This window comes from Erithacus rubecula (genome assembly GCF_903797595.1).
Source record: "Erithacus rubecula genome assembly, chromosome: 1".
Taxonomy (NCBI): domain Eukaryota; kingdom Metazoa; phylum Chordata; class Aves; order Passeriformes; family Muscicapidae; genus Erithacus; species Erithacus rubecula.
The window spans coordinates 43,371,075-43,394,527 of NC_136658.1; the positions used below are offsets into that span (position 1 = coordinate 43,371,075).

Sequence of the window (23,453 nt, forward strand, 5' to 3'; positions counted from 1 at the left end):
TGAGGCATAGGACACTTTTTCTCTGTGTATGTTTATATCAGCTTATGGCAAATCCCCTCATCTGCCAGGATTCTGAAGTGGTTGTTGCAAGGTGATTGGAAGCCCTCAGAAGCCATAAGGGATTCTCTCCCCTGAGCAATAATGGAGATTAGGAGGCAGTAAAAATCAGAAAGCAGAGGATATAAAGACTCTCCTTGTCTCCTGCATACACTGTTAATCAGTGGTATCAACCTTCTGAATACTGCCATGGTGAGCTGACTTATACAGACTACCATCACTTCAGAAATGATGTAAAGCAGAGTTAAACAAAAATACTTTCCAGTCTTAGCAGATTGCTTGGTTCATGAATTCAGATGTAATTTTAGAAGGCTTTAAAACTTAAAAGAGGCTCTTGACTGTTGTGAGATGACTTGTAATCAGTGGATCTTAAATTTTCTGGGGATGCTGATCGGACATTTTAAAGATAATTAATTTGTTTTATTTTTTATAATTTGAACATTTTAATATAGTTTATTATTAGATGTAATACTATTAAGCTCACAAAATCAAAGAGTAGTGCTTTTTTTTTTTTTTTAACAGACTACTTATTTCCATAATGAGTTATTTAATCTTCAGTTTTCTTTAAGCTCACCCAAAGGGATGTTTATGATCTTCAAAAGAAAGTTTCCTTGCTATATTAAGTAACAGCTAAAACTGAATTCTGATACAGAGGATGAGTTCAGGTTTTAGGGCATTATAAAACAACAGTGAAGTTAATCATCATGATGACCTCAGTTGATTGGATGGCTAATCACCAGAAAGACAGGACTGGTGGGTCAGGCTTTTGCACATTTTTGCATTGCAAAAGCTGGATTTATTTTGGCAGATAGAAACATTATAGATCTCCCCTGTATATGTATGTATGTTCTCCTTAGGATTACCAAAGTGAGACATTGATACCATCTCCTCTTCAGTAATGTCTCCTGAAAGAGAGAAGGCATCAAATCAAAGAAACATATTTCCATTAGGAGCCAGCATTTTCAGTCTTTCAGATCAGCATTTCCAACATAAAAAACAAAGATGTGAGCAGAGCAGATTGCAATTCCACATCTGTGTTTCATTAAAAGAAGTCTTGTTCACAGAGCTGAAGCTGAGATCAACAATATTCTGGCAAATTAGTTTCAACCTTGGTTTACTTTTTCTTTATCTTCAAATAAAACTGTATATGCATCTTTCACATGAAATTATTCATATAATGGGTAGAACAGGGAAAGAAACAAGTTTGTCTATTTAATTTAGGAAACACTAAAAGTTTTGGTTTTTCACACAATATTTTGCATTCTGTGGCAATAAGATTTTCTGAATAAATATTTAAATATTTATCTAATGATATTCCATCCATGAAGATACAGAAAATGTTCATTATAATAAAATAAAAACAAAATCAAAGGGTAAAATAACCACAAAACAGATGTGCTTGTCCCCAAATTACTGTAAATTTCAGGCATAAATATCCATAATATGAAACAGATATTCTCATTTCCTGGTACAATCTTATAACACAAGGAATTTTTAAAATGCACATAGAATGTAATAACTGGAAAATATAATGGCTCTTGTACAGGAAGTTCAGATTGATATTTTTTATTAATTCTCAGTATCAGATTTTTTAAAAAACTCAAAATCTAAATTCCTCCCAGAAAGAAAAAAAAAGAAAAAAAAAAAGGTGAAGGTAGGAGTGAGGATTGGTGTGAATACAAAACAACTTCTCCAAAAAGCACAACACCTATGAATCATTATCAATAAATAAAATACAATAATGTAACATGTATTTAAATGAACAGTTTACGAGGAATGTTTGGGTGTACAAACACAATGAGAATAGTTTATTTGAAAAGAAATATTTAAAACTTAATGAAAAATAATTCCCCAGTCAAAATTATTTGATTTTGATAGTGCTGAAAGAAAACAAAAATTATAACTTAAGAAAAAAACCCTCCTTTTAGAGACTATTCCTATAAAATATCTTATTTTCACCCACATGTTTGAAAGCTACTTGTTGTATCCTTCCTCCTGCATGTAGTGAAGAATGTTTAGTCACTGATGGCACCACTGAAATTCATTGGCCAAGATACATTATGGAGGGTACTGTTCCCTCCTATCTCGTCACTGTTGCTGCATTATTTGTGTGCTTTGCCAGCCCTATCATGAGGCTGCCCAAAGTCTCAGAATGAGAACAAAGTCCAGCAAAAGAGAAATGCCAACATCAATCCTGCAACTCTCACGGGCATAGGCTTTCTGTAAAAGCTGATTTTTGTTCCATGGTACACATGCAAAATGCAGTCTTCCTGAAGTCAGACTGCCCTTAATGCTCAAAAATGACAAAGTACCTTGGGGAGTCCACGTTTGTGACTATTGTCAAACTTGATTAGGTTTTGTACCAGTTAACCATCTATATTTTGGTTACACAGTGTACATAAAATGCATTCATAAGCTATCTAACAGGCATCTCTGCTTGTAAAACATGGTATCTCAGGTCCTAAGGCACAAAGCAGACACTGAGACTGACCCAAGTATTTCCTAAGGAAGATGTACTGTCTCTCAAACCAACACATAATACCCTGGTGATCCAAGTATAAAAAGCTTTTTAGAGGTTGCACTTCACAAATGTAGCATTGCTTTTCTGTTGTAAAGCACTCATGATATTTGAAGTGACTTTTACAGCAAAATTTTCATCACTGGGAGAAATAGGTGTGCTCTTCTGAGGTTCCTCATTGCCATATAAAATCCATAATTGCAATCTCATCCCCCTATTTCCAACATATGGTGTTTAATATATTAATCTTTTTCCTGGTTAGTGTTCAGGCACAGTTCTAAGTGAATGAGTGAATATCGTTATTTGTGGAAGTAAGGGTTGGAAAGCTTTTTTAGCCTTTGCCAGTAGCTTTTCTCCAACTTTGTTATCCATAACATCTCAGCTCATGAAGTATTATTACTGCTTTAAATGCCTACACTTTGAGACTGTGGAATACTTTAAAAAACAAACAAACAAACAAACAAACAAACAAAACGCTAAGATGAAGCAAAGAAAGTTAGGCTGAAGCAGAGAGGTTAATAATATTTCATAGAGATGTTGAAACGAGGACCCTACAAGACACAACATCATTGGCTGTGGAAATGTCACAGAATACTGCAAAGACAACAATTCACCCCGAGCCAAACAGCAACAACAAAAAAAATAGACCATGAGATTTTATTCATATTTAACCTTAAATGCACATATAACACCTTTAAATAGTTCAAACACTCATAACTCCATGAGTCAGGCAAAGATTAGACATGTGAAATAGGCATCACCCTTTGCACATATAGCAGTACCTACTGCACCAGAATCTTTAGGGTTACAGAAAATCACATGCTACAGCTGAGGCTGACAGGGAACAGATCTCACTGTCCATTCACAGCTTATTCACTGTCAATGAGTACGCATGTACCAGCATCACTGAGGTAAAATGTATCAAAACTTGAAGGCCACATCACTATTCATTTATAAATGAATGCTGTTTCCGCATCCAGCTCTGCTGAAAAATCTCAGCTTACATAACAGATTATTCCATGAATAATCTGGGAAAAATTTATTAATTAGTCAGTCACAACATGAGGTACTCCTGAGTATACATAACAACGGCAGAATTTATCTAAAATACTCACAAAGTTTGGGAGAAACTGAGCTGGGAACAGACCACAATTTCTGAAGGCAAATCCTTTATTCCAAAAAGGTACAATTTCCTGATGTCATTGAAAGAGTCACTGATCAGCTCTCAAGTTCATAAGGAGCCTCTTCATTTCCAACTAGTATGTGAAATAATTCAGTTGTGCTCTCTTTGAAGGCTTCATTTTCACAGTGAGGAATGGTTATAGTTGCAATGCATCAGTTAAAATTTAATTTGATTCAGAAAAATTACCATTTTGAGAGAGAGAATTTCTGTTGTGACTTCTCCCTTCCTACACTCTTTCCCTCCCACCATCCTCCACATCTACGCAGTAAGTAATTTGATGATTTTTTAGGTTCTCTTTTGTGTAATTATTATGATAGCCCAGCCAAAAGCATCAAACTTTTCCTCAGTGAGGGAAAAAATCTTTTCTACAGAATATAGTTAAAGTATTTCCCGGAAATGACAGTCAGAAACAACAGGGGAAAGGACAGAAGTGACTTGAATTCATCTCTGAAAAAACAGGAAGAAATGGCTTTCATAGAGAATGAAACTGATTGAGCTTTTCCATTCTGTTCTACTGACACCTCTCATGCAGTGTGACTCAGATGATTCAGGCTACATACTCAATTTGTTCTGACAGAACTTAGGTTATCCAGAATCACATGTATTGTGCATGTCTGGGTGATTGAGAATGAGATGGGGAGGAAGGGAGACTGTGGCATATATGCACGATTCTTTATCTTCCCATTGGTTTTGCAGTCTTAGCAAATAGATTCATAGAATCATAGAATCACAGAATCATAGAATCATAGAGTCATAGAGTGGCGTAGGTTGGAGGGGACTTTAAGGGTCATCTTGTTAAAATTAGTTTTGTGCGGTTGCAGTTGCCAGTTGGAAGTCTGCTTGCGTGTTGACCAGGGCTGTGGCCAGCTAATGCACAGTTCTACCCAGCCATTCTGTCCACACTGGGGGCCAGCAGCTCCTGGTCCCTCTGTAGGTGATTAATGAAACAGTACTAACACAGAACTCTGGTTGCCTTTCAAGACCAAAAAAAAAACCTAATAACTCAGACACGGTCCAACCTCATGTGTGATATGAGATACAGAATATCCAAAAAAGAAGACAATACTGGGACTGTCAGTCTCCACACAGACAAAAATAAGTCTTCTCCCTAATGTCCTGAGAGAAAAAGTACACAATGTGCCCTTTCAGCTTCTCAAAATTCTCCACACACTTACACACATGCACACACTTGCTTTCTTCCTATTAATTCTGAATGCTTTTCTTATTTCTAATGGTTTGACAAGAAGATGCATTTGAGTGTCTAGTTTGTGATGTTTTCATTCTTCAAATTGCTGAAGTTAGTTATTTGTGTTGGGTTATTGGTATTGGTATTGCATTGGGTCATCGCTGACGTAATAAAATATTTTTTCTGCTTGAAACTTCTACAGTAGAAATAAAATGAATGCCAAATAAGAAATTATTCTGCTCAATTTATAATAATTTTTTATCACAATGTTTTTAATGATTTAAAATTACCAAGAATATTTTGATGGTGATCATTCTAGAGAGACACTCAGACATATGAATATAAGTACATAAAGCCAGCATTGATTCGTGCACTTTTTCCAAAGTGTAATCTTATTTTTTTTCCTACAGGTACAAAGAAGGGTAAATTTAAGTTATTTAGGTGAGAAAAATTGCCACTAAATCCTGCTGAGATTTTATATCTATGCTTCTGTACATTAAAGATTACTTTATTCTTTTGTAATACTTCTATCTTGTCATCATAGTGTCTCATCTAATAGCCAGGAATGTATCTCTTTAAATGTAGTATCTAAAGTCATGTTGATGGTAAAGAGATGAGATATTTAGATATATTCAGGTATTTAGTCTATGTAGATGCTTGCCATGATGCACCAATAATCCAGTTTATCTTAGTTCTTTCCCTTGTTAAAAAGAGTAAAAACAAAACCAAATAAAAACATGAGTTTTTTTTCTGATCTTTGAGTTCAGTTTGGCAGATTTCTGTTAGGAACTATATTATTTCAAAGATTTCAATCATTTACCAAGCCAGCTCAAAGCACAAGACCATTCACCTTTTTTTCTACATTATATTTATATGCAACATGTATTATCACTTTAAAAGTTTATAAATCTAAAAAATTGCAAATCTTCTTAATGTTTTAATTTTGTTTGGTTTTGGTATCTTAAATTCAATTAATAAAATATCCATCAATAAAAATTGTCTTCTAAAATTCTGATTTTTTTAATGACTAGACTTCCTCTTTTTTCTTCAAAGATTATTGATAATTGTTTACTCTTAAACGTGTGCAATTTTCTCATCTTATAACTCAGTTTAGTTCAGTTTTTGTTAGGAGAAATTTTTCGCTTTATTTCCTTTAAATGAGTATATAATACAGTGAGAGTTTCATCCACTGTTGCCACAGACCCTCTTTCCTTTCCTTAAAATGTAACCCAAAACAATTTTTTTATTGATTTGAATCTTGAGAAAATGCATGTTTTGAAAGAGCAAAGATTCTGCACTAGAAGACTTTACTTTATGAAAAAGTTAGAGGATATTTTCCTCCCTTTGGCTGTTTAACACATGGTTTCCTCACATACAACTTCTATATTCCCCACTGACACACTGAAAATTACATAGGAAAATACTAATAAAAATGAACTGATACTTAATTTTTTTTTTATATTATATATCTTTTAAGAGAAACATTTACTGTGTTTTTAAATCCTTGCATTTAGCTATAGATGTTCTTCAGGAAGGAAAAAATTCTCACATTGAAGCACAGTTTGTAAAGTGAACACCACACTCAATATACAAGCCAATGTGTATTTCACTGATAGTTTTGGGCCTTGTTACATAACTCATGTTTTAAGACACTGAAAATCAACATTTGGGCTTGCTAGGATGCAAAGCAAAACTCCCAACCAAAAAAAATCTATATTTTCCTGGGGAAAAGAAGGAATACTGGCTGATCAAAGGCCATAATATCTACTTTAATATAAGAAAAATTCAAGAAAATTCAAGAAATTTCAGTTCTAGATTATGGGCTTCTACTAAAACTAAAAAGCCACCTCTGATTGTCCCTGAAAGGGGGAAAAGATTTTGGATTGCTCTGAATCTTCTTACTCATGCATGAGAGTATTGCAAATGCTCTCGAGCAGAGTTCTATGAACAAATATGAGATCAATTCTCCCACTTCTGTACTCCCTCCTGGGTAACACATATTTAAGCATGAAAGCAAGATGTCTAATGCCTGTGTAAAACCTTTGGTGCCTAGAAAGTCCAGAAAGGGTAGGAGAGATTATTTGGGACTTTTGTTAGGAAAGCAGGCATTTAAATCATGTCTGTAGTGGTAAGAGCAAAGAGGGACCACATTCTCATCTACCAGATAACTCATCACAGCTCAACTGAAAACACATAATTTTCCTTTTTCTCCAGAAAAAGACAAAACTGTTTACTGGGTGAAGTTCTTGGCATACACCTTTTTCCAGAGACTGGCTGAGCACTTTCTGGAAATGTAGGAATTAACACAGGCCAAAGCTGTGAAGGCAGCAGACTGACACACACCATGATAAGCCTTGTCTATGAGCCTGCGTCACCTTACTGGATAAAACAGAGCAAAAAGGAACCAGAATATTAAAAATATCAATATAGACTACAGACAAGCTTGAAATCAGCTGTGGGGTAAAGAAAATAAGGAAGGATACAGAGTGGGAGGCATTCATCTGAGAAATAGATCTCAGGAACAGGTATACTCATGCATTCTTTAGAAATACAGACAGGAATTCAAAAGTAATTTTGAGACAAAGCTGAGGACTTGTGAATCAGAGCAGGAAGATGATGTGTGTGAATGGAGATTGGATATACAAAAACCTTCATATAAGCCCACGTTTGCATTATTTACTTCTGCTCCTGAATAAACATTTTCTGTCTTGCTTCAGTAGACACATGGTTTTGCTCATTTTCTTGTTACCATATATGGTGGACTGTTCAACATTCTTCCTAAAAACTGATTTACACTTTCAAATATGAGTCATAAATCAACTTACTTCTGTTAGATCTATTTTATGAAGAGTACATGTGGGTTCATACTAAACAGGTCTAAGATCAGGAAAGAACCTCTGTGAATGTATAACTGCTACCAGACCCAGCATTCCTGTTTCCAACCAATTGACTATGATTACTAATTAAAAATAGAGAAAACATTGCTTTATTTAAATAAGCCTTGAATTCTCTATACAGTTTTGGTACAACAGCATAAGAATGACATAAAGCTATTAGATGGCATCCAAAGGAGGGCAACAAAGATCATGAAGGACCTGGAGGAGAAGCTGTATGAGGAGTGACCTGTTCAGCCTGGAGGAGACTAGACCTCATTGCAGTTACAACTTCCTTGGGAGGGGCAGAGGAGGGGCAGGCAATGATCTTTAGTCTGAGGTGACAGTGACAGGAGCCATGGGAGTGGCTTGAAGATATGTCAGGGGAGGTCTTGGTAGGAAAAGGTTCCTCACCCAGGGGATGTTTGAGCACTGGAACAGGCTCCCCAGAGAAGTGGTCACAGCACCAGCCTGACAGAGTTCAGAAAGCATGTAGACAGGGCACATGGTGACTTTTGTACATGGTCCTGAGCTGGGCCAAGAATTGGCTTTTTTTCCAGCTCAGTATATTCTGTGATTTTGTGATTTATTGTTGCGAATGTCAGTAAAGCAACTGAAGCAACAGAAATGGGGTGAGTGATGTAACCAACAGTGGGAAAACCACTTTCTGTTTAACAGTTTATTTAAGAACAGAAGATGCATGCATCTCCTGGTCTCCCTTCTCAATAATCATTTACTGTGGATAAAAAACCTTAGCAAGCAATTAAAATTGAATTTGTAATGAAAAACAGGAAAAAAATGTTCTACAGAGTGCAGTAGGCAAAAACTGTTATAAAGAGATAATCACAAACCATAGATTAGTGATAAAGGCTTCATTTTATCACCTAGCAACCTTACTCATACCTGTCATTGTTGCAAACAACCTAAAATAAAAGTTTGGCAATTCTGGGACTACTACATTGGAATTAATTAAACAATTTAGGATGCTATTGACATTCATAAAATTATAATCAATGAAGAATTATAACTGAAATCAAACCAAAGTCTCATCTAGATTTGTCATTTCAGTTTTTAAGCTTTTTTGGCTTAAAAATTTAATCTATAGTTTTCTTTTTTATTACATCATTCCTAGAAAGAATGGATATGATCAACTGACTATGTTGGTTTTCAGTATATGTTTAATGAAAGGTAGTTACTAGGCTTTTCAGATAATTAAAAAATGCAAAAACAGATTTTTTTTTTTTTAATGTAACAACCTAGACAGCAAGTATCTAAACAGTAAATAATGTACTCCAAAACAGTTAAATGGAAAATAAAATGGGGAACTAGGAAATCTCTCTGTACTGAGTCACACAGGTTTTTCATCACCTTTGTATCCTGGTGTCCAACCTAAAAACCAAAAGTTTTTACATGAAACTTTTGTGTCCAATAGTTTAATATTAATGACAAATATCGTTGTTTGGAAGACAAAAGGTAGCAAAAATTTAAATCAGTACATGTATTTTGCTTGTCTGTTTAAATGATGACAATAATTGCAATAATCACACGTTCTGCAACTTCAGCTGTGCAGCATCAGATGAGAGCATCTTTAAAGTGTTCCTTTTAGCACCCAAATGTAGACACTGGTTTTCACTGCAGCAGATTTGTCTGTTAGTCTAGAGCTCTTGGTGCTCAGATACCCTAATGTGTGTTTTAATGCTGTGGACTGGATAAGGTTTTATTTGAAGGGAAGCAGCACCATCTATTGCAACCTGGTAGCTTAACTCTATATGATATAAAGACAGACTTGGCCTGAGCCCAGTTTTCAACTCTTTCTTGCATGCACTTTCATAAATTTCTCCTTGTCCAGCTTCAAATGAGATTGGGATCTCAGTCTGTGGTGGTGCAGGGACCAGGCTGTGTTCCATGCATGCATGTGTCTAACAAAAAGTCACATCTAAGAGACATAGCTGTTTACAAACTAAAATAATATAATAGTATATGCCTAGTCCTGAATAACTGTTTCTTTTAAAGGACTTGGCTGGAGTTTTCATTTCTGAAGTGGGAGGACAGTCAAAAGTTAAGAGCATATTTCACCCAGGTGATATTCTCTCAAAATTTTCTTCCAAAATCAGCATTAATATAGGTGTGCAGTACAGTATGTTCTTCTAATAATGACAGTGCTATTGTCATCCATCTATATTTCTGGTTCTTCTCTTTTTTCCAGACTGTCTACAAAGCCTGGCTCTGTTCCCAGTATTTTGAAGTCACACAGTTTCACTGCAGCAACAGAATTCCTTGCAAGCAATACTGTTTGGAGGTTCAAACGAGGTGTCCCTTTATATTACCAGACAATGATGATGTCATCTATGGAGGACTATCAAGTTTCATCTGTACAGGTATAGTATAGAAAAACTAATTTCACTTCTTTTCAAAAGTCTAAATGTCACGAATTTAGCTATGAGAGCCTGAAGGTATTCCACCTCAGATTTGTTGGAGGTACTAGGATTTGAGCTCAGATCTAGTAATTCACAGTTATGGTACAGCCTGCCAGTCATCAGCTTTTAAAAACAAAATTGTTAGAAAAAAAAAATTGTTCAGGTTATTTTTTACATTTGATAATTTGGTGGAGGATTTCTTTTACTTCATGTCATGCAATATTTAGAGTAAAGAGGTTGCATGTCATGCAATATTCAAAAAAAAAAAAAAAAGGCAGGTCCAGTTTTTAGCATCTTCACCCTTGATTGACTGTATTTTTATGCCAGATGAATCAAGAATCTGAAACACAGCATTCAAAATTGTGCAGCAGCTCTCAGAAAGTGTTTACAAAAAAATCTTTCACTAGTGATGAAATTTAAGAATCAGTTGTTCACCTGGGAAGAAATTATCTTTCTTTGTTTCCTATAGAGTCTGGTTATAGTCTATGAATATTTTTTCATTTTAAAAGGTATTACTAATGTGTATCTCAGGTACCACAGATATTTTTTCCAGGAATGGATGGGAGTCATCCACACAAAATTTTAGCTTGTACCAATGCTATCTTCATATTTCCAGTGCCTATACTATCATCTGAGAATCCTGAAGATATTCAGGCAACTTATTCCCAGGAAATTGATAGAAAAGAATTTCAACACTCAGATAATTTGACACCCTTGTCCAAATATCAGAAATTAAACTGTCTTTACCTCTAAATTAGGATTCCACTGGAAATCTTGATACTAAATAAGTTGTCTAAGGTAAGCTACTTAAAACCAGAGTAAATTTCAAAAATCTATTGATACCATCTGAGATACCATCTCAGATTCAAACATAAGGATCATGGCCACTCACTTCTTCTTATACCCTGGATTTAGATTTAGGGTGGTTCTGGTAGCAAGGCATTTAATGGAATTTTTTCTTGGGGATTAAACCCAAGCACAATCAAGCAATATCCATTTGTATACAAAAGAAAATATAACAAAAAGTGAGCCAAGTTACAATTTCGAATCCTCAATAAGGTGCTTAACACTTCAATGCTTTAAAACAAATATAACTTTCCAATATGCATATGCATTAAGAAAATGAGCATTATTTTTCAGTTTAAGATAGTATAATAGAAGTGAGAGACTTAGGAAAATTTTATTTGCCACAAGTAGGCAATCTATATGTATGTGTATGTGTTCATGTATATGCACATGTACATATACACATAGACAATGGCAAGAAACCAAACCAACAGCAAACAAAATCATCTTGGCATGTAATTCAGAAAATCTGTTAGGAAATATATATCCATCTCTTCATTTTTCTAGTATAACTCATAATCCAAATTCCTTCCTAAAAACACACAAAATAGATGATTTTGGAAAGACTATTTGCTATAGCTGCTGTTAGACAGCAATAATAAGAGCAGACACTTAAAATCACAGTGACCTAACTCTCCTCTCAGCAGCCCACTAACAAGTATTTGGTTGAAATTTTTGTCATCTCAAGTCCAAACCCAGAAGCAGCAGAGCAAAGCTTGCATTCACAGAGCCAGGCGAGTCACAATGCTGACCCTAGAGAGTTGTGTGCAAGGAAGATGTTGAGGACAGGTACAAGGCAGCAATTTAAACTCTGGAGTACAGACCCATTTTCAACCTTATTTAGAAGCAGTTCACTGCAGATGTGCTTCCTGCCACTAAAAAATGAGAAATCCGACTATAATCTGTGCAGAAATAAAGAATTATACCTCTCTGCAGTTTAAGGAAAACAGATTTATTTAATGAAAAGTACCATGAGTTCAACAGCAGATAAAACACTCTACCTCAGCATAGTTGGTGATGGTGAACTTGGAATCCTCTTGAAGAAAAACAGTTGAAAGAAGTTCACCCATGCCTTGAGGGACATCTCCTACTGCACTGTTTGTGAGTTTCTGTCTGGTATACACATTCTGAGATTTCTATTTATTGATCTGTCTCTTCATTAGAAAAACAAAAAAGAGTCATAAGGCATCTTTATTTAATGTTTGGGTGTCAAGTAGCAGGAAAAGGTGTACAAGTGATAGCTGATTTTATTTGGTATTGACTACTGCCCAGAGCTCAGGTTGAACACAGCAACAGTACCTGTAATTTCCCAACTGCAGACAGGTGGAGGTTGCTGTGGCTCCATAACCCATGCTGGGAGCTGCCATCTCCTCTTTCAGTCCTGTCCTACCACAGCAGTAAATCAGAGCACAGAGATCTGCTGGAGATGAGGGCATGGCAGTGCTGGTGGACAACAGGGAACCCACACATTTTTTTTTTTTTTGTCTTTCAGGTCAGGATTTTTGTGATGTTAGGGTCTGGGAGAAAAAATAAATAAAAAACCCCGAAAAATAAAAGCCAAAACCAAAAACCTGGAGGCTGTAAAAGGAAAAAATAACAAGGGCATTACCTTTCCTTGGAAGGTCCACATGAGGAAAAAACAGAATTGAGTTGGCTATTTTTCCCCAGGAATATTGCAGTCGTTATATTTGTCACTATATTTGAAAGAAAATAAATTGTTGTTTATAATATGCATTAATAACAACTTCTTGGAAATTCCTGAAGACCTCATATAGTTGATCACCTCCAAAGAAAGGATATAATAGGAAAGGGAGAAGGCAAGCTACAGTCATATTATATCACCAGAACTCGACTTTTGTAGAAATGCATTTGAGGATGTGGAACAACTGCAGTACAAAAGAAAGTACTTGAGAGATTAATCAAAACAATCAGAATCACAGTGTGGTTCTGATTATGGAAATATGAAGTTAGATAGAAATAATTTAGTGTTCCCTTCTTGCCCACTTTCTTCCAGGACATAGAAGGAAAAAAACAAAAGAAATCCTTTCATCAGGTACTGTGCTGGCATGCTGGTATTCAGATTCATTAAGTCTGACTGATTACTTTCAGTTTAGACCTTTGGAGTCCATGTCCATATAACCAAAGTTTCCAGTGGTTTCCTCCAGTGTTTCTTTTTACATCTCAGCTGCCTAGAACTTTCCATTCAAACCAGAATCTCATTTGAGGGAGATAGCAATAGTTTTCAGGTATACATGAACACACATAGCAAAATACAGTGAATTATTACAAGCAGAGTTCCAGATCAAGGTTTTTAACTGTAACGTCTAAGAAAACAGTGGATTTACCAGCAGGATTGTTTTCTATTGTAAATGTAGTTGTCTCTTCCTTAATTGAACAAGGAGATGGGCTACAGCACCATTCTACCCTACACTAACCAGAATGCACATTTTGTCTACAAAATTAGACTAGACGTAGAGTGAAGAAAAATCCTTTAGAGGCATTTAGGGTTGGCATGAGATAGACACTCAGTTCCTAAGGGCTTTCTTTGTAATGACCATAACTTATGGTCTCTTTGTGCCCTGGGGCATAACAGGGACATCACCCAGCACCACGTCTCAGGCTGGAAATCCCAGCCACATACTCAAACTCTTTGTCTGTACAAGAGATGTCAGGGAATTTAATGGAGAGGGAGAGTTACTCTTAGAAGGAAAAGAGGGAATGTAGTGAGCAGTGACAAGGCAGAAATGTATTGCATAAACTTATTCCAAAAGTATAATGACACCCCTTCCTAAGAGCAGTGCCATCAGAACAAGTCTTCTGCCATTATGAAGTGAATCAAATTTGTCTATTCTCCTGTGTTGAACTGACTTCTGATAACTTTCAATCAGAAGGAGAAAGTAAAGGAAGAGAAGAGGTAAGTAGGTGATTCAGGTGCTTTAAATCACTAATATCTTTCACTTCATATTAATTTAGACTCCTAATTTTATGTGTTCTGATTAACCAGTCAGTTGTTTGGAACACAGCGTGAATCAATTTTTGGCAAGTAACAGCAACATATGTTTATGTGATCCATGCAAAGTAACACTTCCATGGAAACTCCACCTCCTTTAGAGTAAAGAATTCACTGGAAATAAAACTGTCAGTCATGCTTCACAGCTCACACTAATGTTTCTAAAGACATAGTGTGAATTATTACAGAGAATTCTCATCAATCTATAGAAGTTTGATGACTAACAAAGCTCAGCAAAAGTCTTAGGAGAAATTCTGTAAACTGCAGCTTTCTCTCAAGGGGCAGATGTTTGACTGGGTTTCACCAACAGGTTTAGCTATAGCGTGTCTCCTTCAAAACAGATATGCTGATTTCAGTGCAATTTGAAAAGCAATTTCCTTGAGAAAATGTGATATATAGAAAGCAATACAATCTCTTTGTAGAACAATTCAAGATGAGAAATTCACTCTGAATTCAATCTGCTTTAAATTGTTCTTGGCAAATTCAAAAAACCCGTATATTTGATCCAAATTCTTCCTCTAAAAATATCTCATAACAATGTGTAATTTGTCTCCTGTCTGCACCTCTTAATAGGTCCTAAAATATCAAAATATTAAGCTAATGCAGACAGCAGGAGAAATCCTTTTTATGTTTGACAAGCATGGTTTAAATCGTTACTAGCCATGGATCTGCTTACAGGGAAAATTTGACATAGTTTTTGCAGCAAAATCTGTCAACTAAATAGCTCATCTTTATGAGTCTAGTGTTCTTCTATTCTTGAGTATTAGAGCTTTCTCAATATAGTAATAAGTTTATTAACTGTAAATATGCTTCTCCTATAATAATGACCCAGACAATTTACTTATTGATATCCCTAAACTTTCTATGGTGACACAGCACTTATATATGTATAACCTTTCCTATCATATCACAATAGTACATCCATTTAATCAAAGATTCTACATGTAAAAGCAAAAGGAGAGGGACTGGGAAATGACAAATGCATTATAGAAGCAAGTTTTCCTGTTTCGCAAAAGAGGACAGGTATAAAATCTTCATTGTATAGTTTTAAGAGTCAGCTATTTAGTAATTTTTCTGATTTGCAGCAGCTCAATTTTAGAGGAGTAACACTGATTTACACCAGCAACAGGAAATTTGTCCTATTTATAATTTTAGGGAAGAAATCCATATATCATGAAGAAACACTATGAATTCTTCTTGGATGTGAGAACATGCACATATGCATAAAAAAATATTCATGAGTCGACTACCTTAAATAATAGTCAACATATAGTGATAAAAAAGTCTTAAACCACAGCAACACAGATCTCCAATCCAGATCTCCTCCAACAACTGGAATTGAGTCATGGAAGTAAGCCTTTTGAAAAGAGTTGAACAGTCTTATTCAACAGTTTAAGAATAATCTGTTTGAATAAAGAGTAATTTATTCATCTTCATTACTCTTACATATAATTTGGGGGGTTTTTTAAATAATGTGGAAGGTATAAAATATGTGTCTAATCATCATGATGTGTCACAGGCACAGCAATTTAGAAATTGAGAAGACCATCTGGATAAGATCAAAAAGTTCTTGCTTCTAGATCAGTTGTAAGCAAGCAGTGAAATCTAGTCATATGTCTAATGTGTTCTCTTGACTTCCGTAGTTGGAAAATGTTAATACTGAAATCTCAGAAATAATTCTTTCCGAAACACAAATGCCATACAGAGTGCTGGCATTCACTGATACAATGATGTCAATGCTGGATGGATCACTCTTGGCAGACTTACTTTGGGCTTCACAATAAAAAGGAGTATTCAAAACTTCTGGTATACTATATCTACTTGTAATCTTGTTTCAAGATCTTTTTTTCAAGCATAAGAGACTTCATATGCCTCTCAAAAATAATCAGAAATCTTTGTGAAAAATGAACACAGGTTAGAGTTCTACAGAAAGCAAAAGAGGAACAAACATATCATAAGATCTGTTTTGTTTCTGTGGCTTCCCAAATACTTATCCAGCAATGACAACACATATATCATATACCAGACCAGTTTCTCATAGTGCAGAATACTGTGGCTCCATAACTCTTTCTGTACAAATAAACCAAGAAGCCAAGTCAGACCACCTGCTGCAGATTCAAATCCAGCCACAAGAGTCACACATCCTGACAGTGCTGAGGAGAGTCACAGGAATGCAACCACTGCTTTTATGGGCTGATTTCTGCAACTACTCAGGCAGAAACCACAGCAGTCTCTGATTTAGATAGTGATCTAGCTGATCATTAGACTATGCATGCACGATAGTCTTTGTGATTTCAATTTTTCTGTAAGAACTTGCTTGGGCTTTGCTGAATTTCCCCCAAGGCACATTCCACAAAGTGAATATGATATTCATGCTGTCTCTCCTTTTTTCTTTTAGTCTGATTCAGCTGAGCTGGACATACAGAATTTATCCATTCATGTCTCTGTTAACAATCTCAGTAGAACCAGTAGCCTTAATACTTGTATCAGCATTAGTAACACACAGTCCCTACAGATGTAACTTCTATGCTGATCATCAAAATGTTATCTTCATGTGGAAAAACTTACTTGGTTACAAAGAAAAGAGAGAGCTTTTACATGACCTTTGTGAGTGATAGCACATCTGTCTAGAGAATGGTTTGAAATCAAAAAGTCTCCTGGCAAATTCTAGATCCTTGATTATAGCAAAGGTCCAAGTACCTCCATATGGACTTATATTTCTGCTGGTGAAATATAGCTGAATTCTGGGAAAAGCTGGGAAATGAAGACACAGAACTATGAATTTTAAGTAAAAAGTAAAAAGCAAAATACATTTCAAGCCAGTTTCAGCGGCTGGTCAATCCTCAGAAATATAGTTACCAAATATCCAAGTAATATAAAATAATGATGTCTACAAACTGAATTATAAAGCCTAAAGAGGAAGAGGGAAGCCTTGATGGTTTGATGGTTGCAGGCATTGTTTTTATTTCTTATATCCATGTATTTAATATTTAAATGAAACAAAAATCAAACAACAGAGAAGCAAATGCACAGGCAGTGGAAGCAAGGACAGGTAATCTTGGAAAAGCATAGAGAATAAATCAGATTATGTAGAGATGGGGCAAGGAAGGTCAGGAGGAAGCTGGAATTGAACTTGTCAAGGCATGCAAAGAATTTTAAAAACGGCTTCTATATATATATAAGGAAAAGAAGGCCAAAGAAGGCCCCATAAACAGTGTTGCAGAACTGATAAGAATGGATGAGGAGGAGGCTGAGGTAGTCAACAACACTTTTGCCTCAGTCTTGAATGGCAACCTCTCTTTCTCTGTCTTTTAACTGGATGGACAGCAGGATGTGGACTGGAGCAAAAGTCCCTCCCACTGTAAGTAAAAATCTGGTTTCAGGATCACCTGAGGAACATGAATGTACATAAGTCTATGAGACCCAAGAAGTTATATCCCCAGAGGCCCAAGGGAATTGGTTGATGTAGTTGCCAAACCATACTCCATGATATTTGAAAAGTCATGGCAATCAGGTCAAGTCCCGGGTGGCTGGAAAAAGGACATCATCTTGATAAAGGGTAATAGGTGATAGGTCAAGGAAGATGCAAGGAACTAGAGATCTGTCAGGCTCACCTTGGGAAGATCACATAACAGATCCTGCTAAAAGTTGTGCTAAGGGACATGGAGAGCAGGGAGATGGTTTGAGACAGTCATCAAGGATCACTCCTACCTGACCAACCCAGCAGCCTTCTACAATAAAGTGTTATTTCATATCTTTGTCAGTGAAGAGATCAAGTCCACCCTTAGTAAATTTGCAGGTGATACCAAGATAAGTGGAATGGTTGACACATTTGATGGAGGGGATGCCATCCAGAAGGACCTAGGCAATCTCATTAAGTGGGCCTATGGGAATCTCATGAGGTTTAAGACCAAGTACAAGTTTCTTTGGTTGAGGCAACCCCTAATATAAAAACTGGCTGGGGATGAACAGATCAAAAGCAGCCCTGCCCAGAAGGACTAGGGAGTGCTGGTGGATGAGAAGCTGGACATGATGCAGCAGTGTGTGCTCTCAGCACAGAAAGCCACTGTGTCCTTGAATGCATCAAAAGCAGCATGGCCAGCAGGGCAAAGGAGGTGGCACCAACCCTCTACTTTGTTCTGGTAAGACCTCGCCTGGGACACTGCATCCAGCTCCAGGGTCCTCAGCACAGGAATGACATCAACCTGTTGGAATAAGTCCAGAGAAGAAACACCAAGATGGTCAAAGGAATGGAGCACTCTTCCTATGAGGAAAGACTAAGAAGATTGTGATTTTTCACCCTGGAAAAGAAAGGGCTTTGGCTGCCCTAATTGTGGCCTTCCAGTACTTGAATGGGGCCTGCAAGAAAGATGGAGAAAGACTTTTGAAAAAAAATTGTGAGTGGTGATAGGACAAAGGGAAATGGTTTCAAACTGAAAAAATTGGTTTAGATTAGATACTAGGAAGGAATTTTAGGAAGAAATTCTTTACTTTGAGGATGTGAGGAACTAGAACAAGTTGCCCAGAGAAGCTCTGTACTGTGCATCTGTGGAAGTGTTCAAGGCCAGGTTGGATGGGGCTTTGAGCAGCCTAGTGAAAAGTGCCCATGCACACAGCAGGGAGTTTGAAACTAGATGATCTTTAAAGTACCATGCTATTCTGTTGTTTTATGAATGTTTAGATAAAAGAATAAACTAGTTTTTCCTCCTTGATTATCCAGGGAGGTGTAGTCAGTTTACCTGGATTTCTAGTTAAATCACACATTTGTAAACCTCTGGCTTAATAGGTGGACTAATTATATCCAAGGAGCAAAAGCTTATATTTATGGCTACAGATAAGTATGTGGTGAAGAATATGTGTTGTGTTCAGTACAAAAGATCTTACTGAACTTATCTAAATCTTCTACACCGTAATATGAATAGTGGCTCTGTAGTTGATTGTTTATTTAATATGAAACTGCAAATTCAAAACCTAAATTCAATTGCTGAATTGAAATAAAGAGGAAATGTAATTTTACATTAAGCAAAAAGTTCAGTTCATCTTTGAATGTGGACTTGTCATCAATTTATTTATAATTCAGTAAGTGCATATGGACTATTTAAATATATTTTGATTGCACACTTATATACATAGCTTTGATTTCAAAGGAAGTCTGGGTTTTCCAGTAACAAGAAAGGCAGAAAATATAGTTTGAAAAGCAAACAAGCCTCAGTGGGATCAAAGCATTAACCATTCTCTGTGTCTCTTCAATTACTACTAATCATTTGAGCTGCTGCAGTTCACAAAACAAATCATAATTCCCTGCCTTGGGAGGCATCGCCTGTATGTTGCAGTGTTTAAAAACAGACTTAAGCACTCAAACACCAAAAGATGGGTCTCAGAAAATAAGACTGCTTTATTATATATTCAATGAACAATTACTCAGAAGTTCCAAAATGAAATAGAATTTCTTAAAGAAAAATATGATCCTTTCAGCTGTGTCCTCGGTTGAGAATAAGTAATTTTCAACCTTTGTAATGCTGCATTAAGTTTCTGACTGTAGAAGTGGAAAAAATAGTTATATTTAGCATAGGATAAACTCTGAATTTATAGAACATGAAACAAGTTGCTTTCATTCTTGTATCTTTAAAAGTTTGATTGAATCCAATAACAAATGCAACTTTATTTGCATTCAGATATAACTTAGCAGACAATTGTGTCAGCTATGTAAAAATGTGTCAGTCTAGGCATCTTAATATTCTTAGCACACCTAACATATTTTTTGTTTCATTGCAGATCAGTATTATGGAAGTAGAAACTAAAGTATTCAGATTTATCATACTTTAAGGTGGACTGCTTTTCTTCACAGGTTATTCACAAATTGCAAGAAATCTGGTGGCTGGACCTAAGAATGTTACACTTAAATTGCTTTTTGAAAGTAATATTGTTGTTGTGATATTTTGGAGAAAATGTAATCCTTGTTTCAAGAAATAAAGCTGCTTTCAAAATCACTATGCTAATATTTCATATATATTTTTTCCTATAAAAACCTAATTCTACCACAGAGTATATTATTTGCTGCAGAATTTAATCTAAGATCAGTTTAAATGGGGAAAAGGTTCTTGTCCATTATGATAGGCATTTTTGCATTTGAACTCTAGTTAAATAGCCAAATTAGCTCATTTTAATTTATCAGAGGGGAAATGTATGTGAGAAGCAAACAGAACACTCTGGTTATGTTAATCTCCTATGTAGTAGTCAGACAACGCTGACAATTTCCAAAAAGATAGAATTCCTCTTAGGAAAATTCGTAATCAGATCATTGAACTCAGTAAAGTTCAAAGGCAAAAATCACCTAGCTGTATGTATAATCAGAAACATCAGGAGATCCAATCATTGTGTGGCAAGGACAGATTGTTTTCACCTTTGGGATATGTTGAAGGCAATATCCAGCTGGAAGAACTCAGATGAGGAGGTAGGATAAGCAAATAGGTTCTGAATAGCTCTGTTTAGAAGTTGTTCTTGTGATTCTGTTCCATTTATATAGGTTTGAAAATCAAAATAGTCAATATCATCAATACATCATTATTTGTTATTTAATGCCTGTCTTTAAGTCCTCACATGCTGAAAGAAGAATTTCAAGGTTCAAATTCTGTGGAAACATCCTGGTTGATTAGTTCTTACTTCATCATTGATTGTTACTTCCCAAAGAGGAAGAATTCAGACACCCTTACATTCAAATATCAATAATTACTTTTCAATGTTGCTTCTTTCCACAGTCATGCTCAACGTCATACTGCTGAATGATCTTCCAATGCTGCTTCCTGTTAGATGATGCATATTCCTTTAACATCTCTGATTATACAGAATGGCAGGACTTCTGAGGGCCTCAGTCTTACCCAAATATATGGATTCAACAACTTAGACTAAATGTTGACTGTTCCTTCAAATGACTACTTCTGCCAGTCATTGTGCCTGGTTTTTACTTTTCTTTTGTGTTTACCCTACAGGGCTCTATGAAAACTATCCAACCAATGCAGAACCAGAATGCTGTGATGTCAGATGGGGACGATTATCAGATCATCAACCCAAAGGGACTATAAAAACAAGTGGCTCAACGATGTGTCACAGGACATCACTCACAGTTTCATCAGCATCAAGACTGTGTAACAGCAGACTTAAACTGTGTGTTCTTGTATTAATTCTCTTACATACAGTACTTACAGTCTCAGCAGCACAGAACTCAACAGGACTGGGCTTTGGAAGCATAACAACTTTGGAAGATAATTCAACCAATGAGGAATAAAAGAAAGGATTCATCTTACATGATAGAAACACAACAGGCCCAAATTACTACAGTCAAAAACAGCAAGGACTGAGTGCTTTACCCTCAGATCTCTTCTTGAATGACCTTTTGGGTAAAATGAAAAGAATGGGCCGCTACCCAAACAACAAGGACACACAAATACAGCTTTTTATTGACTAAAAGGCTGTTTGGTGACTTAACTTTCTCACACCATTTTATACACTGTGTTTTAATGTTTGGAGTTTCTTTTTTTTTGTTTGTTTTTTGCACTTGTTAATACAGGATTTTATTTTTGGGACAGTTTCTCAAAGCTAAATTAAGTCTTTTCTCTGTCGGTATATTTCTAGTCATTGTGTGTGTTCATCTGATAGTTCTGTCTTTTATGTCCTGTCAGTTTCTATTAGAGGAATGACTGCTATGATTTCATGACATAGCAAAAAAAAAAAAAAAAAAAAAAAAAAAAAAAAAAAAAAAAAAAAAAAAAAAAGAAAAAAAAAGAAAAAAAAAAAAAAGAAAAAAAAGGAAAAAAAAGGAAAAAAGCCCACAAACCAAACCAAACCAAAAAAAAAGCCCACAAAAAACCCCCCAAAAAAAACCCACAAAAAGAACAAAAAAAACCAAAATTTAAACAAAAAAGAGAAAAGAGTAAGAAAAATAAAAGAAAAAAAAAAAAGCAACCACAAGAATAACCCCAAACAAACCTTACTGTCCTCTTATCCATGGGAATCATGCATCTCCTTTCCCTTTCCCATCTACCGTCACAGACAACACACATTTGCTTCTGTCTGTGTAATCACAATGAATGGGTACACAGTTCCAGTGTGCCTCTGCCACTGTTGCACAAAACAGTTGACTGAGCAAACCCAAAAGGAGCATGAAGGGGGTTCCTTTTAGCTGAACAAACAAGTGCTCTCCTTACAAGGTGGGATCGGACAGTTTAAAAAGTATAAAGAAATATATAACAAACTGTTGCTCCAATACCCGTTTTGAAGAAGTCCAGTCCTTTCTCACTGGTCAGTTGAACAGGAGCAGCCTTTTCTAGATATGTTAAGTAAAACCAGTTATGCTCAGCAAGTTGAATAGTTGGGAAGCCTTCATATTGGAGGTGAAGGATTGACATTCATTGTGAATCACGTTTTGAGTTCTTCTGCTGTCACATAACCAGCAGCTTTCCATAACAAATGGGAGCCAAGAACTTCCAAAATTCTACTCTTTTTTGTCACAACAAAATTACACTAGAAGTCTTTTAACATCTATGATCCAAATTTTCTCCTTGATTTGATTCCATTGTTTTTCTATTACCTACATGTTGTTGAAAGTAACTCTAGTTTATTAAGGATGCACAAGAATGTGTTAGCACAGATAAAGAAACTATTTTTTTTTAAATATATAGGACAACCGTTTTCATAAATGTGCAATAAAAACAGTAAATATATACTAGGATATGAGTAGTCAAGAGAAAAGATTGTAATATGCTGGTTTTTCATTGTTTGGGGTGGTTTTGAATTTGTTTACTTTTATTTTTGTGGGAACATTTCACCTGCTGAGTGTATGAGAATTTGCTTTTTAAAAAGGCTTTTTAGAGTTTACAGTAGAATCAATGGAAGGAAAAGTTAATAAGGGCTGTTTTTAAAAACTTTACATTCCTTCCTATTCTCTAACTACACTTGGGAAGTGCACTTTAGAGATGTTTGCTGTGTAGCTGGGAAATGAAGGAAAACTATAGAAAATGTTCTCTTAGGAAATAAAATATAGTTACCTACTTTCTAGCTATGAAATACCCCTTGATAAATATTAATGTTGTAAGAACATTTAATCACTGGTGCATAATGCGTTTTTGTATACAATTTACGGTCTGTTAAATTCTGGAGAAAAACAAAAAGAAGATAACCATGCTGCTTGAGCGGTTCAAGATGCACATGTTAAGCTCAAATGTTTTGCAAGAGTATTTGTTTTGATAGTGTTTTGCTACAACCTGGACTGAGGAGACTAAAACGATCTGTGCAAATACGACAACAACAAAAAGCACCAGCTAATGCAAAATTCTTCAGCACTGGTTTGTTTCTATAATTCCTCCC

General features: G+C 35.7%; 1 protein-coding gene across 1 annotated transcript in view; it reads left to right on the plus strand.

The window, feature by feature from the left end:
- NALF1 (NALCN channel auxiliary factor 1) overlaps positions 1 to 21,375 on the plus strand; it is a gene marked incomplete at its 3' end in the record, with an annotated part of 428,701 nt that extends 407,326 nt beyond the window's left edge. The window contains exons 2-3 of the mRNA XM_079311394.1: positions 10,024 to 10,195; positions 21,080 to 21,375. Coding sequence (XP_079167520.1) covers positions 10,024 to 10,195; positions 21,080 to 21,375 — 468 coding nt within the window. The remainder of the gene's footprint in view (positions 1 to 10,023; positions 10,196 to 21,079) is intronic.
- Positions 21,376 to 23,453: the final 2,078 nt, after the last annotated feature.